This window comes from Rhinichthys klamathensis, unplaced genomic scaffold (genome assembly GCF_029890125.1).
Source record: "Rhinichthys klamathensis goyatoka isolate OS25496 unplaced genomic scaffold, OSU_Roscu_1.1 h1tg000398l_1, whole genome shotgun sequence".
In the NCBI taxonomy this organism is placed as follows: Eukaryota; Metazoa; Chordata; class Actinopteri; order Cypriniformes; family Leuciscidae; genus Rhinichthys; species Rhinichthys klamathensis.
The window spans coordinates 600567-614991 of record NW_026606900.1 but is presented as its reverse complement, the minus strand read 5'-3'; the positions used below and the strand labels follow the sequence as shown (position 1 = coordinate 614991).

At 38.1% G+C, this 14425-nt stretch overlaps 1 protein-coding gene across 2 annotated transcripts in view; it reads left to right on the top strand.

Annotated features, from left to right (window-relative positions):
- The window catches only part of crlf1a (cytokine receptor-like factor 1a), a 20276-nt gene extending 5851 nt beyond the window's left edge, over window positions 1–14425 (top strand). Inside the window, exons 2-9 of one of the 2 annotated variants that reach the window (XM_056234531.1) lie at window positions 324–808; window positions 3448–3726; window positions 5315–5444; window positions 6024–6193; window positions 7748–7905; window positions 9233–9401; window positions 12155–12340; window positions 13145–14425. In XM_056234531.1, coding sequence (XP_056090506.1) covers window positions 751–808; window positions 3448–3726; window positions 5315–5444; window positions 6024–6193; window positions 7748–7905; window positions 9233–9401; window positions 12155–12340; window positions 13145–13161 — 1167 coding nt within the window. In that variant the 5' untranslated portion in view covers window positions 324–750 and the 3' untranslated portion in view covers window positions 13162–14425. The remainder of the gene's footprint in view (window positions 1–323; window positions 809–3447; window positions 3727–5314; window positions 5445–6023; window positions 6194–7747; window positions 7906–9232; window positions 9402–12154; window positions 12341–13144) is intronic. The other variant, XM_056234530.1, reaches the window with a different exon arrangement.

Genomic DNA, 14425 nt, shown 5'->3' with positions numbered 1-14425 from the left:
TAGCCTAGAAACAGTTTTTCTTTTTATATTCCATAGAACATTTGAGCATATGGAATATAGAAACGAAATTATTATTTTTCTCTCGTTTTAGGGTCATATTATCTACCTTTATTCAGTTCTGTTCAAATAAAAATATAATATTCATATTACAGATAGTATGTCAGACAAACATGCATGGTCTGACTCTGAGACAAAGTGTAGACGGCAAGTTAAACTTTTATTCCTGCAGTCAATTAACACAGAATGTAATTACTCGGCTTTAAGTGACTATCCATAAAAGGGCTTGTAAAGACTTCCCATTAAGAGATTGTTCTGACCCACAGGTAGGCTGAAGCTTCGGGATTCACGAGGAAAGGGAAACAAGAGGAGGGCACAGACAGAAGGAAGGGAGGAATAAAACGAAAGAGGCAAAAATGACTTGGAACTGTGTGGGAAGACATGGGAGGAGCTTGCAAAGTATAAACTTGGATGTTTCCTAGCAGTGGAGAGCCTCAGCACGGTAAACGATGCCAAAAGTAAATGAAGAGGACGAATGCACCGTCGCATTAACAGAACATTTAGCGGATATTCTTTAAAGTTCAGTCTTCTGGAATATCCGCGAGACGCCCGCAGCTCAGGAACTGACGCTGGGATCAACTGTTCGGGTGCACTGGAGCTGGACTCGGTGTGGCATGCGTGGATCAAATATTCCTGCATAGACCAATAAGACTCTCTTGTCCTAAAAGAAAGAAAGCGAACATTTGTCATAAGATGATCTGGCCATTGTTTTTGCTGCTCTGTGCTGCCGGCGTGTTGTCGTCTTCCACCCGTGAGTACATTTAATAGCTCTCTATGTGTGTGTTACATGTGTTCTTACGTACCTTCTTCATCGAATGGGATTTTGGGGACTTGGCGCGTTCAATATTGAATTTATATTGGTAAATATAATAGTTTGAATAGAATAGTAACTTTATTTTAAGTTTTTTAATGTTAAGGTATTTTTAATGTCACGTAGGCTACAATGATAATAAAATAAAATAAAAAGTAGGTGTCCAGCATCTGCGAATTAAGCACAATATTTTTTTGTGTATAGATAAATAACAAATGAGGATGTACCATGTTCTTGTAATTAACTTTTTAGAACTTTTTATTGTATCGCTGCATTTAAAAAAAAAAAAAACTTTTTTTTAACAAAACATTGTTTTATTGTCACATGATCACAACAAAATTGGGTATTTAAATATTGGTTACAATCTTTTACAATATTTCTTTTTACAGTCTTTAGTGTAGAAAGGTACACTACCTTAAGACGTTAAGCCCTGCAAAAATGTCAAAATTATCTTAATTCTAACTGAGTTAATTTGTAACCTATAAACTGGAAACATGTTTATTGTAGAAGATGTGTATTCGGGTAATTTTTGTATGAATTACATTTTTTACATATTTTTAATTAATGTCATAATTTTTAGAGAACAGCATTAAATGGATACTAAATTGGAAAGCTGTTGTTTTAAACTGCTTGGTTTACAAATTGGCCAACTAATGGTATCTATATCGGTGCAAAATATTGCACTATATTAAAAAAGTCTGCTAGGGGTTGAAATTTCAAAAGGTCAGAGAATACATATTTAATTTAACACATGGAGGGGAGGGTTCAGCCTTATGAACCACAATAAAACCCTGACATCATGTTTCCTAAGCTTGTTTTTATAAAACATATGTGCCTGCAAGAAAAGGTTCACCTCAAATCAACACCGAGATGATTAGTTCTGTTCATAGCTTTTTTCGTTGTTGGTGAAATATAGGTGCTTGTGAAAGTTTAATTTGCTTTTAATGAATCGCAGAGAACAATGTATCAGGATCAAAGGGCATAATTGCGTTGTAAATAACAAAGGGCTAAATTATTAATAGCTATTGAGAAATACATTTACAATGCAAGCGTTTAGCACATTCCCCTTACGTGACATTCGCAGGTGTTGGTGGAGGGGAAGCTTGAGAGTAATTACATCTAATGAAGTATTGCCTCATTCACACCCTCACTGCCAGGCAGGGAATTAAGAAAGTGAAGTGCATTACAGCCACTGATGATGGTAGACTACACATCCCTCTCCTCTATACAGTTCAACATTAAACGCAAAAACGTCAGGCTGACTTTTTCTGGGCCTCAGTGAAATATAAACAGAGTTAAAAGAAGAAAAAAAAAATGTGTAGACAGAAGTAACCTTTTAAAAGATCATTGCGGTTTGACACACGGGCAGGAATGTCCAAAGGGTGGTCCCGCTGTTCACCGTCTCAGCGGTAAGATGTGCATCCAAGCTTTACTGAGTTTTAGTGATGACAGGACTACAGGATTACCTCATGAGATCTTCTGATCTGAAACCAAATATCTTACTGCTCATTTCCTATTCAGACACCTGCAATAAATACTTGTAATTGCTACTGTCATTAAACAGTTTGAAGTGAAATGTTTTCGAGTCAGAATTTTGTAATCTACTTAAATGAAACAAACCTTTTGAAGACAATTTAGCAGTGATACAAGCCCTATAAAGATCCTGTTTCATTAGTGTTATAAGATAAAAGGAATGATTTGTATCTTTCCCCTTTGATACGGAGAGAAGATTTCACTCTGAATGTGTGCTGAATATGTAATCTCTCTTTTAAGGTTAGTCTATCTATCCATCTTGATGTAATTACATGTAATCACACGGCAGTTCACTCATCACATCCATTACCCAATTGTGTTGAATTAACACTTTTTTTTTTTTTGAGGGATTCCACTGTCACATTACGAGGGTGATAATGAACTCAAGCAGGGTTTCCAAAATTATAATTGTGTGTGAGTTTTTTATTATGCTGATTGTTTGGGATCATTCAGCGCAGTGATAGATGTCTTCTGAACATCTGAAACGTAATTGTACACAAAATGTACAATTACGCAGCTATCTGGAATATTTGATTGTTATTGGTCAATCGCAGCTTTCTATGGCCAAATCATTTTTTAATGATCGCTAAACTGTATTATTTAAACATTGAATCGTGCAAGCTCTATTTTTAACGCTGTGCAAGTTTCATATATTTTTCTCACATAATACAAAAATCTCAAACCAATATTTCATGTGCAAATTATATAATTAATGTTCATTGATTTATTTTAAGTGCATTTATTTATTTATTCAGTTAGTTAGTCAATCTAATAGGTAAAAGTACGGTCAGATGAAGACGAACCATCTGACTGCAAGTATTCCCTTTCATAGTAAATGGATATCATCTCCTTTTGTGATCATCTTGCATATCCCACATTGCTCTGATTTAGGCTGTCACTTTCAACCTTTTTGATGTGTTAGTCATAAGGTCGGTCGGTCTCCTCCTTCAACATCATATAATTTGAACTCACCCATAACCAGACAGCCTATAATAACCGTGCTGCCTCTTTCCAGCTCTAACCTGCTATATCTCGCTCTCCCTCAGAGGTGGCTACAATCTACCCTCAAGACCCTGCCCTTCCCATCGGCTCCAGCCTGACAGCCACATGCTCAGTGAATCCAGACCACGGCGTTCATGCAGGCTCACTCTACTGGACACTAAACGGGAAGCGTCTTCCCAGCAGCACCTACAGCGTTTTGAGCCCCACCGTGCTCAGTGTCACCCTCCCGCGGCTCTCGGGGTCCCGCCAACGCTCCGGAGACAACCTTGTGTGCCATAACAGCGGGGGTCATGTGCTGGCCGGCTCCTGCATCTATGTTGGCAGTGAGTCTTGTCTACCATATTGTTCGCATTTACTGCGGAGTGTGTTTAATTGGCGATTGTGAAGGCTGTCCAACTTAAATATAATTAAATGGATTTTGTGGGTAAGCTTGGAGCCTTGGGGAATATAGGTCAGACCTAGAAGTATTAGACGGTCTTTATGATTTGACCCCCTGCCACTGGCCCACAGTTGTTGCAGTATTTAATGTTTTCTGCCTGTCCGCCAATGAACTCGAGAGTTGTTTAAGCCCCTTAAGATAGCTATCTGTTCCACTGTTATGCTTTTAGCACCTGTGTGGTCCATTATAGGCGCTTTCCTCGACTGACACGTATGACAGAACAAATGTACAGCATTTGTCAAGTTACATGGAATGGTGGCAGTATGGAAAATTGCAAACACAGACACACACACACACACACAAATGCGGAAATTGAGAGAGCGAGACAAAGTCAAGGAAGCGAGTGTCTGGTCATTTGGAAAAAAGATTGAAAGCAAGAAATGGAGAGGTGTGTGTGTGTGTGTGTGAGAAGTACTGTGTTGACTCAAGCTCTCTATGTCTCTGAGGTCTCCACTGTAAGGTTTGGTTCATATAATCACAGTCTTACACTTAGACGCAGTGTCTTTTGTTCTCAGCTGAATGGAATCTTGGCCCCATTCCTGAACTTAAATGAGGATGACAGCTGAAGACACTCATCCATTATTGAAAATATTTAAAGTCAACACAAAGTCAAAATTGACCCTATTTACTTTCTTAATACACGTTTCTTAATATCTTATTGTGAATGATTCATCTGTGCAGAATTACTCCAAAAAAAGCAGTATTTAAACATTCATTAAATTCTTTTCTTTTGAAATGACTTATTTTTAAGAGACGTTTTAAATCTCTTATGCTCACCAAGGCTTTGAGTTTATTTGATAAAAAATAGAGTAGAGAAAACAGTAATATTGTGAAATATTATTACAATTTAAAATAACTCCTTTATTTTGATGAATTTTAAAATGTAATTTATTCCTGTGATGCAAAGGTGAATTTTCAGCATTATTACTCCAGTCTTTAGTGTCACACAATCCTTCAGAAATCATTCTAATATGCTAATGATATGGTCGAGACACATTTCTTGTTTTTACTTGTTTAAACTGCAAATATTTGTAAAAATCATGATAATTTTATTTATTTATAATATTATCTATGTATAAAATAATATATAGAATAGATCAAATATATAATATACAAATATCATTTTTTTGTTCGAAAAAATACTAAATATAATGTAAGATATTTATATGAAATATAAATGTGTATCTTTACCAACTGAATAAAATCAAGATTCGTCCTTCAAAAGTAAAAATGGGTTTCAAACACTGTTCATGTTGACTTAAAACCAACTGATTATTTTCTGAAATTCTGAACATCAAGCTTTTAAGTGATTTTCCATACTATCTACAGTACAGAATTTGGTGTTGTATGTAGTGGAAATCATCAAGTATAATTAGTGCATCTTTAATTAGGTGTTATGAGAGGCATGAGTCACTTTCCACTTACTCACTTTGACAGCTCAGTGAAAACTCTTTTTTTTTTTCTGTTTTTAGTGCCTCCTGAGAAACCTGTGAATCTTACCTGCTGGTCCAGGAACACTAAAGACCTCACCTGTAGATGGGCCCCTGGGGGCCAGGGAGAAACCTTCATCAAGACAAAATACACACTCAAATATAAGCTCAGGTCAGTGCCACAGGTCATTCACACTCATGTTAATGCCTCTTCTCAAATTCACGCCTTATCTTGTTTGTATATTTCATGTTCCCACATGCCTATTCACTGGAGGACAGTGGATAATTCCTAATTCCTTCTGATGGGCACATGCCATATATTGTACTTTTCTTTTCTTTTTTAATTTTTTTGTCAGGGCGAAAGACTGATGAAAACAATTACTTCTAATTACTTAACATTTTTGTTAGTATTTTCTTTTGCATTTTGTTATTTGTATATTTATATTTATTTTTTGTTTTTTTAATGAACATTGGCTTTCATGCCCAGTGAGCAGATGGAATGCAGATTCCAGGCACAGCAATTTTCATTTCCCCATTCCCAAACCTGAAGTAATAATCCAGAATTAAGGAACCATTCCCACATTTGACACTAAATGATTGGTTCTTCCATTGGCTTTATAAAAAAAAATGTAAAAAAAAAGCCTTCACATAGGGAACCCACAATAGATCACAGCCGTATCACTACGAATGTACAGTGTCCAACAAGTTATTGGAACCTTTTAGAAAATAAACCGTGTTTGCTCACGTGTAGGTGGTATGGACGAGAAAAGGAGTGTGAGGACTACAACGCGGGAGAGCCGTACACATGCTACATCCCCCGCGACCTCGCCCTCTTCACGCCCTACGAGATATGGGTGGAGGCATCTAACCAACTCGGAACTGCAACATCTGATGTCATCTACTTGGATATCTTAGACGTGGGTGAGTGTGCCTGACCTTTGACCCCGTTTTAGACACAAGCCCCAGGTGTTCTCCTCATGGGCAGCATGCAATACGAGAGGACCACGTGCAACGTGAGAGCGCCACTCCTTGTAAAACTGGGTGGAGGCATGACGAATTGCAGCGGTCCATCGCAGCGGCATCCGTATCCCTTTGCCTCACAGTATCTACCCACCTACTCGCACATACCTGAAAAACCTTGCAGCCCCCTCCTTTACAGACAAGTGGAATTTTTACAAAGTTTTGCACTAATCCTAGTACCGTGACCTGCCTGGAGCTACTGGTTAGCAATGTGACTGGAATAGGGTGAAGTCTGTTTTGTTGAATCCTTAAGATCTTATGTGCTTTGAGTGCAGGCCAAGCTTTCACATAATCTCTTCAAACAGACATTTTAAACTACAAACATGTTAATAAAAATGGAATTAGTATTGTTAGGACTTAAGTCGAGGGGCATTGTGTCTTGGCAAGACATTAGAAAGCATTTGAAATTAAACTGAAATAGCCTTAACATTGAACTAAAGCCCCCGCCTCCTTAAAAAGGAGATGAGAAAGGTTATAAACTTTTACATCCTGCTTGTATAAATCAGTGTAACTGCACCTGAAGGGGGAGGCAGGGCAATTTTGAATGGAAAGTGCAGTAAGAGGAAGGTGGGTGCTTCTCGAAACATGCCATAGTTATGACACAGCCACCACACCTAGTGCCTCCACCTCCTTAGCAACAGAGACAATGCTCATTTATGTTTCCAGTTAATTAAACAACAGCTTTGAGATCCAAGCAAACTACAATTACTTGGAATGTGAAGTATTATCTATGCAATGTGATTTTATAGCAGCTACACCAAAATGCAAAATACTGAGCAACTAGTTAACTAGAGAAGAATATTGGTATATTTAATCTCATTTGAATCACATGAACAAAAGTCTCAGCCTGCAGACTGAAGTTCATTCATTGACCAGTTTGCCCATGCAAATTGCACACAAAAAATTGATATAGCTTCCTGACATCACCAGTTCCAAAATGATCGGCTTGGTTTGCAAACTGGAAGTAAGGCACGCACACTTTTTTTTTTTTTTTTTTTTTTTTTGAAGATCCGATGCAATTTATCGGATACAGTAATCACAAGGCAACATTTTTAAGGTTTGTGGCATCTTTTTCTTTTTCTTTTTTTGAGCCACTTAAGTAGCAAGTAAACTAGATATCCATGAGACCAGAACTATATATTACAATAATCGGTAGTTATGGATAGATATAAATTGTGATCACAAAATCTATACACATTCAGTCTTTCTGTGTTTTCTGTACAATTTAGACTGCTGTGACACTTATATGAATACATTTTTCTGTGCCAGTCTATTAGTGTGTTATTTATTTCATACAGTTCATAAACAGGATGCAGAATTGTAATTTGAATGTAAAGCAGTAGACTTAATTCAACTTAATTACAATACGATGGATGGATGGATAGAATAAGGTGCTTTTTGTCGCAGCGTTTGTCGCAACCTTATCCTATGTTTTTCTCTCTTTTCCTCTCCCAGTGACAACAGACCCACCGACTGACGTGACAGTGAGCCGAGTGGGCGACCTGGAAGACCAGCTGACCGTGCGTTGGGGGACACCGCCTGCACTAAAAGACTTCCTCTTTCAGGCCAAATACCAGATCAGATACAGACTTGAGGAAAGCATCGACTGGAAGGTACAGTAGCACTCTCGATCAGTGAGCACAGTTAGTCAGCGTCCACCATACGCACTACAATGCCCATTATCCTCATTACTATTACCATCTTCCCACTACCACACCCACTTGTTTTTGTAGTGCAAATTGTTCATGCATGGGAGCTAAGTCAGCTACGTTTCCCAATGTTAAAGCATTTGCAGAGTGGCGCAATGATTAATTATAGCGGTTCAAAAGATAACAGCCATGTTTCAGTAGAATTTGGGGTGTTTGTATTACTTGTCTGAAACGTCATTTCCAGCTGTAGCAGAACAGCACATGGTTTCCAGTCCTCTGGCCACGGAAGAGTCCGGTTAAACTTTAGGGCTTCAAATAAACTTAAGCTTTCGCTGTCCCCATTTCGCTCATATGGATCCAATCAGTTGGCAGGTTTCCTTCTGAAGCTGGGCAGAGTTGGGTTACATAATTTTTTCCCCCCTTGCCCATCACTGTGCTGCCAGTTGCACAGTCCTACATAGTTAACAAAGTCAAAATATGACAGTGACCATCAAAAGCACATCAGAGAAGATGATCTGTTGTTTTCAAAGCGCGTTAGAAAGCTGCATTATCACCCGGGCCGTTCTCAACCCCACAGATTGCTTACATAGTCTGTACGAAGGGAAATAATTACCCAGCATGCCTGTTACACGGCAACCTGATGATGTTAACATTCTGCCACTCATCACGTTCCAATAGTAATGATGGTCCTCGGATTACGGAGCTGTGCATATTAACCGTGTTTGTAGCTTTTGAAATGTGAGTCTGGAAATGGACCGCGGAGAGGGACTGATTCAGGGGTACCGGGATTGTAAATAATTACAGGGGGCCCAGGCTGTTTCGACATTCCTGCATTTGAATCCCAAGTATACCTCTGCTTTAGCACACAGGAAGGAGGAAGCATTGAACCTGGCATGGCCCTGTCTACATCTCGTTGATGCCGTCTGCACCCGTGCAATTACTCAATCTGTAATAAGTAATAGATAATAGATTTTCTCTCAGGGTAGTGTTGATGCTCACTGTGTATATGTAGAGCCAGGAGGCAGGCCAATTATTTATGTCATTTACCTCCTGTCTTTTTCTCTGATATACGTTGGTATATTCCCCAGGAGCACAAAAGGGGGAAATTTCTTTGTTCTTCTTCATTGTAAATGGACTTGTGTGAACTTGCTTAAGGATTTGAAAGTGAATGGCTTTTTTCTTTTCTTATAGAGAACATTAAATATGCCCGTTAGGGTAACGGTGAGTGTGTGGTATGCGGCCGCTGTATGTGTTTGATGTAACAGTATGTTTTGGGTGTCTTTCTCTGCAGGTGGTGGATGATGTTGGGAACCAGACTTCCTGCAGACTGGCAGGGTTGCGGCCAGGCACAGTGTATTTTGTGCAGGTGCGCTGTAATCCGGTTGGGATTCTGGGATCTAGGAAAGCAGGCATTTGGAGTGACTGGAGTCACCCAACAGCAGCCTCAACACCACACAGTGGTAAGAGAAATATCATTTACGCTATCCTTGCAAAAGCGGGGACTTAGCGGAACCTATTTTATTGAGAAGTTTACAGTGCTAATACCATGGTATTTCTTAAAGTACCAGGTAAATACCATGGTAAACATCAAAGTACAGAGGTATCACTTTGCTCTTTTGCAAAAAAACATTTTAAATTGTGGTTGCACTTTATTTTACCATACGTGCACTTTCAATGTACTTACCAAGAAAGTGCTGAGTAATATAACGTAACTACATGGGTTAGGGTTAGGTTCAGGACAAGCCTAGCTATTACCCAGTTATTGTAATTACTACAATAAGTATAGTATATGCACATGTGAAACAGGACTGTAACATGAAGTGCAACCAAAATTGTGTTATAGATTGAAATTATAAAACAAGTCTTGATTGAATGAGCCACATTATTAAAATGCACACATATGGTCACACATTCCATGTTAATGTGTCATTTTTGTGTTGCTTGGCAATGTTTAATGAACCATATTACTTGGCGAAAGTATTGTTTATTTATATGTAAGAATTTTCATGTATTAATCACTTTTTTTATTGGCAATGTGTGAACAGCTTGTAACAACTTAAAAAACGAGACCTTCCTCGACCTCCTAGGTTGTCTATGAAAGCCTGTAGACCGATTTTTATGTGAAGGACATTTTTTCCGGGAAAATCAAAAGGATGTGACTTTTATGCACGCTCCCGAGAGCCTCTTATCCGTTCTATGACACACGAAACAAATGTTTTTGTTCAGGATAGTGCTGAAAGAGCTATTCTGTACTGTCAATGTGGCATGCAAAGAAAAGAGATTAATTCAAACTATAGTCTCACATAGCCAGATCTATATAGACAATAGTCTCAAATATAGGCCTACTTTATAATCAAACTATTATAACAGTGTAATTTTAATTACCTCATCTGTCGGCATGATGCCGGTGAATTGGAGAGGAATTATCTCTCCAATTGATGAGAACATATGATCAGATGCTTTCTTAACTGCTGCTTTCTCACCGCTGTCATTTTTGTTGTGTGTTTATTAAAAAGCGTGCAGTACATACTGTATATATATATGCAGGCTGCAGGTCACTTAATGACCACCGGTGTCGCTAATAACAAGGGTTTCTGAATTCTTCATATTTAGCCCCTTTAATAAAAACTTGGTTAACTACATTAGTTAACAATGAAAAATAATAAACAAAGATAAATAAATACTGTAGCAAATGTATCGCTCATTGTTAGTTGATGTTAGTTACTAACCGTTAACTAACGGGACCTTATTGTAAAGTCATTTTATTTACCTTATTTATAAAGCACAAATAAACTCAACAATAGTTGACTGTGCAGTAGAGAGAATAAGTCTAAAATATATATATATATATATATAAAACACATAATTAAAATAAGCACATAGTTTATGATGATTTAAATGCCTGGGTAATAAGATATGACTTTAACTTCAATTTAAACTCATACCCAGAGGGTACAGATCTCACAGATAAAGGAAGACTGTTCCATAGCCTAGTTCCAGAAACTGCAAACACACGGTCGCCTCTCAACTTCAATCTTGTTCTCGGATGAGACAGAGTATTATTGTTTGTGGATCTCAAGCATCTGACCAGCTTATTCAGGTTTAGTTCTGACAAATAAGAAGGCGCCAGACCATTTAGGGATTTAAAAACAAACAGCAGTACTTTAAATTCAACTCTATAATCCACTGGCAACCAATTGAGAGTCATTAAAATTGGAATAATATGTTCTCATTTACGGACCCCAGTTAAAAATCTGGCTGCAGGATTTTGAACCATTTGAAGCTGTGACATAGAGGACTGGGATATTCCAACACACAAGTGTTACCAACTCATTCTATAAAAGCCCACTGAACATGGGTTGGAGCTCTTAATTTTGAGTTCTCAAAGTGTACGAGATTAAGGAATTTAACTTAAAAATGTACCTGTAGTAAAAAGCCACATTTTAAGGGGTTTAGGCACTTATCAATTCTAAAATCACTATTAACATATTATACATAACATAAAAATAAAAAAAACATCATGCATTCTTCTTGTAGCTATTTAATTGTATTTGAATTTCCATTCATGTAGATCATGAAATTATATAAATTAAAAATGGGCAATAGGCCTCATGTGGGAAACATGAGTTTGATTCCAGCTCAACTTAAATACAAATCCAATTAGTTCCCGTCTTATTTGACTGTTTTTGTTATCAATGACAAACATAGAAAATAAATAAATATAGCCAGCGTCTCCAGTTAAATGGTAGCAACGAGAGTCAGATTGAGATGTTGTCTTCGCTGGCCTTCGTCATATTTTCACATTTTGGATGTGTCGTGCAGTCCATCCTATAATCAGATACATATTTCCGAGACGATGCTCGGTCCAGCAGACACCAACCAGCACATGCAACGCATTACTTTAGTCATACATCTCCCCATTTTGTGGCTTGCCAGAGAGCCACGGGGGAGTGTTGGATATATGTTTTCAGAGGATTGTTTCTGAAGATTAACAGATTAACTCCTCTGCACATTAACTCTTCTGGAGCGGCCCACATCTGGAGCTCAGAAACCTGCTGTTTATTTAAAATGGAAAAGGATTTATTTTTATCCAAACTTGTGTTTGGTTGGCTGTATAAACTGTGGCCTGTATCTGTGATAAGCTTGATGCATGCACGATAGGCGCTCGTCTCCCTGGATGGACATGTGTTGATTTTTGTCTTTCACCCTGCAGAGCGGCTGCTGACAGGGTCATGTGACTCAAAGGCAGGGCAGCAGAACTCCACGTTGCGGCGGGACTTAAAGCAGTTCTTTGGCTGGGTGCGCAAACACGCCTATGGTTGCAGCGGGATGAGCATCAAACTTTATGATCAGTGGCGGGTCTGGCTGCAGAAATCTCACAAAACACGCAACCAGGTTGGTAAGGAGATTTTCATTCGCATTCTACTTGTTTTTTGACCACAAACCCCATTAATCACGGTTTAAGTGTCTGGTTTTCTTCAGCTTTAGTTTCTTTAACTGTGTTATGCCAGGAATATTTGCTCTCATAACACTGTGAGACTGGATCCATTGCCTTGAGTTATTGGAGTTACCCGAGTTAATTGAATTAAAGTGCTTCTTGTGTTATTGTACTGAGTTTCCTGTGTTTTGCTCGGTAACCACAGAAGTAAATAACATGAGGCGACTCATATGATTTCAGGTAACTTTTCATAAACCATTGAAGTAAACCGGACTATTTCAATAAACTTGAGTAATGAAGTTCTGCACGTCGAGTATCATTCAACATATGTATTTAGTTCGGAGTTCACATCTGTCAGATTCCACAGTAATCTTGTTTTGGAAATGACAGGGTTTGTCCTTCACTCGAGAATATACCCAGCAGAGACTATTTGCTCCTTTCATGTGTCCCTAGTGTGTTGTGGTCTGTGTTATACGAGAAAACATGACCCAAATGCTTGTCAGCATCACAGAAGAGCGTATGGAAAGATCTAACTGCATCATATTGGATGATCTTACGTTGCCAACAAGAGATAAACCCCTTAGCAATTATACTAAGAATATCTAAATCTCGAAACCGCAAATATGCAAAGACTTTTCTTAGCTACTTTTTTTGCCATCTCAATCCGTGCAGAACCCATGATCTCGGGTTGTTTTTGAATGGCTATTTGAAGCCTTTCGTGTTCTGGGGCGTTTATCTGATTACTGTAATATTGTCTGCTTTCAGGTTCTTCAAGGAGATAAATCATAGCACGTCGCTCCTGGCAGGCAGAACATTTAACAACAACAGCACACTGTGGAAGAATTCACATTTTCCAGACCGCTGCTTGGCTCAGTGCAAGGAAGTTAAAGTACAGCTGGTTAAAGTACAAAGGTGACGGGCATTTGGTCCCTTGGACACAGATTGAATTGTGCAGTTCTCTACAACGCCTTATTATACAGGAAAACAAACTGTTAAACGTCTTTCTTTGATAATAGCCATGAAGATCATGTGGATTATATCCTCGCATCTCGCTATCCGTGGAGACAAGTTCTTGATCGTGTCGGGGAGCAATTAATTACAGGTCATAATTTGCACATTTACTTAGAGGATGGCCACACTTGAGCAATGCTTAGCTGACGTGACACATAGTCTATATGTGGACCCATGACGTTTTCAGATCTTGCTAACTTTAGCTGACCTGTATGTTAAAGAGGTTCCTCATGGACAAATGAAAAAATGTCTGGATGTTTTTCAGCCAATGGTTTGTGTAACTTCAAGACAACTGGAAGAATTGTAAGACCATCCAGTTTTACCAAAGGTACCTTTCATGAATGTTTGAGTGTGACAGTTGTGACTATATGACAGCAGTTTACCTAAAAAAATGGACAGGTATACCTCACAGAACATCTTGCCACTTTTAATCTCCTGTTTCTTTTAGTAACCGGCACATGGCCTATCAAAAGTTGCAATGCAATGCTGAACATATCAATCCATAGAAAAAGACCCGTTGCGTTTGAAACTCAGTTCTAATGTTGGACCCTCTGACATTCACTATATTCAGGATCTACACTAAATTAACATGTTGGAAACTCAGTGGACTCCATTTAATGAATGGAGAGGAAAGTTATGGCCAGCCAATGTTCTCTCTCGTGTTTATATATGTGTTGCAGTTACAAAACTGTAACTGTGTTTGTAGCATTGAACTGTTTGAAAATAATTTTATGTATTGAGACATTTTACTGCTTTTATTTTTGTACTGAATTGTATCCGCATATTTAATTTTAAAGTTATGTTTTGACTCTTAAGTTATGTGTAGGTAGATTATATTATTATTGACTGAATTGTTAAACCCTAATATTGTCCATAAAATCATTCTTTAAGATAAAACGTATGAACTTTTGAACTTCTTGACAGAACAAAATCAGTATTTTTGTCTTATAAACTTGTCTAGGAATCATATAAAGCAAGAAAATTCTACTTCAGAAATAAATGTGTTTTCAGAGAATGTAAGTTCTTCTTACCACA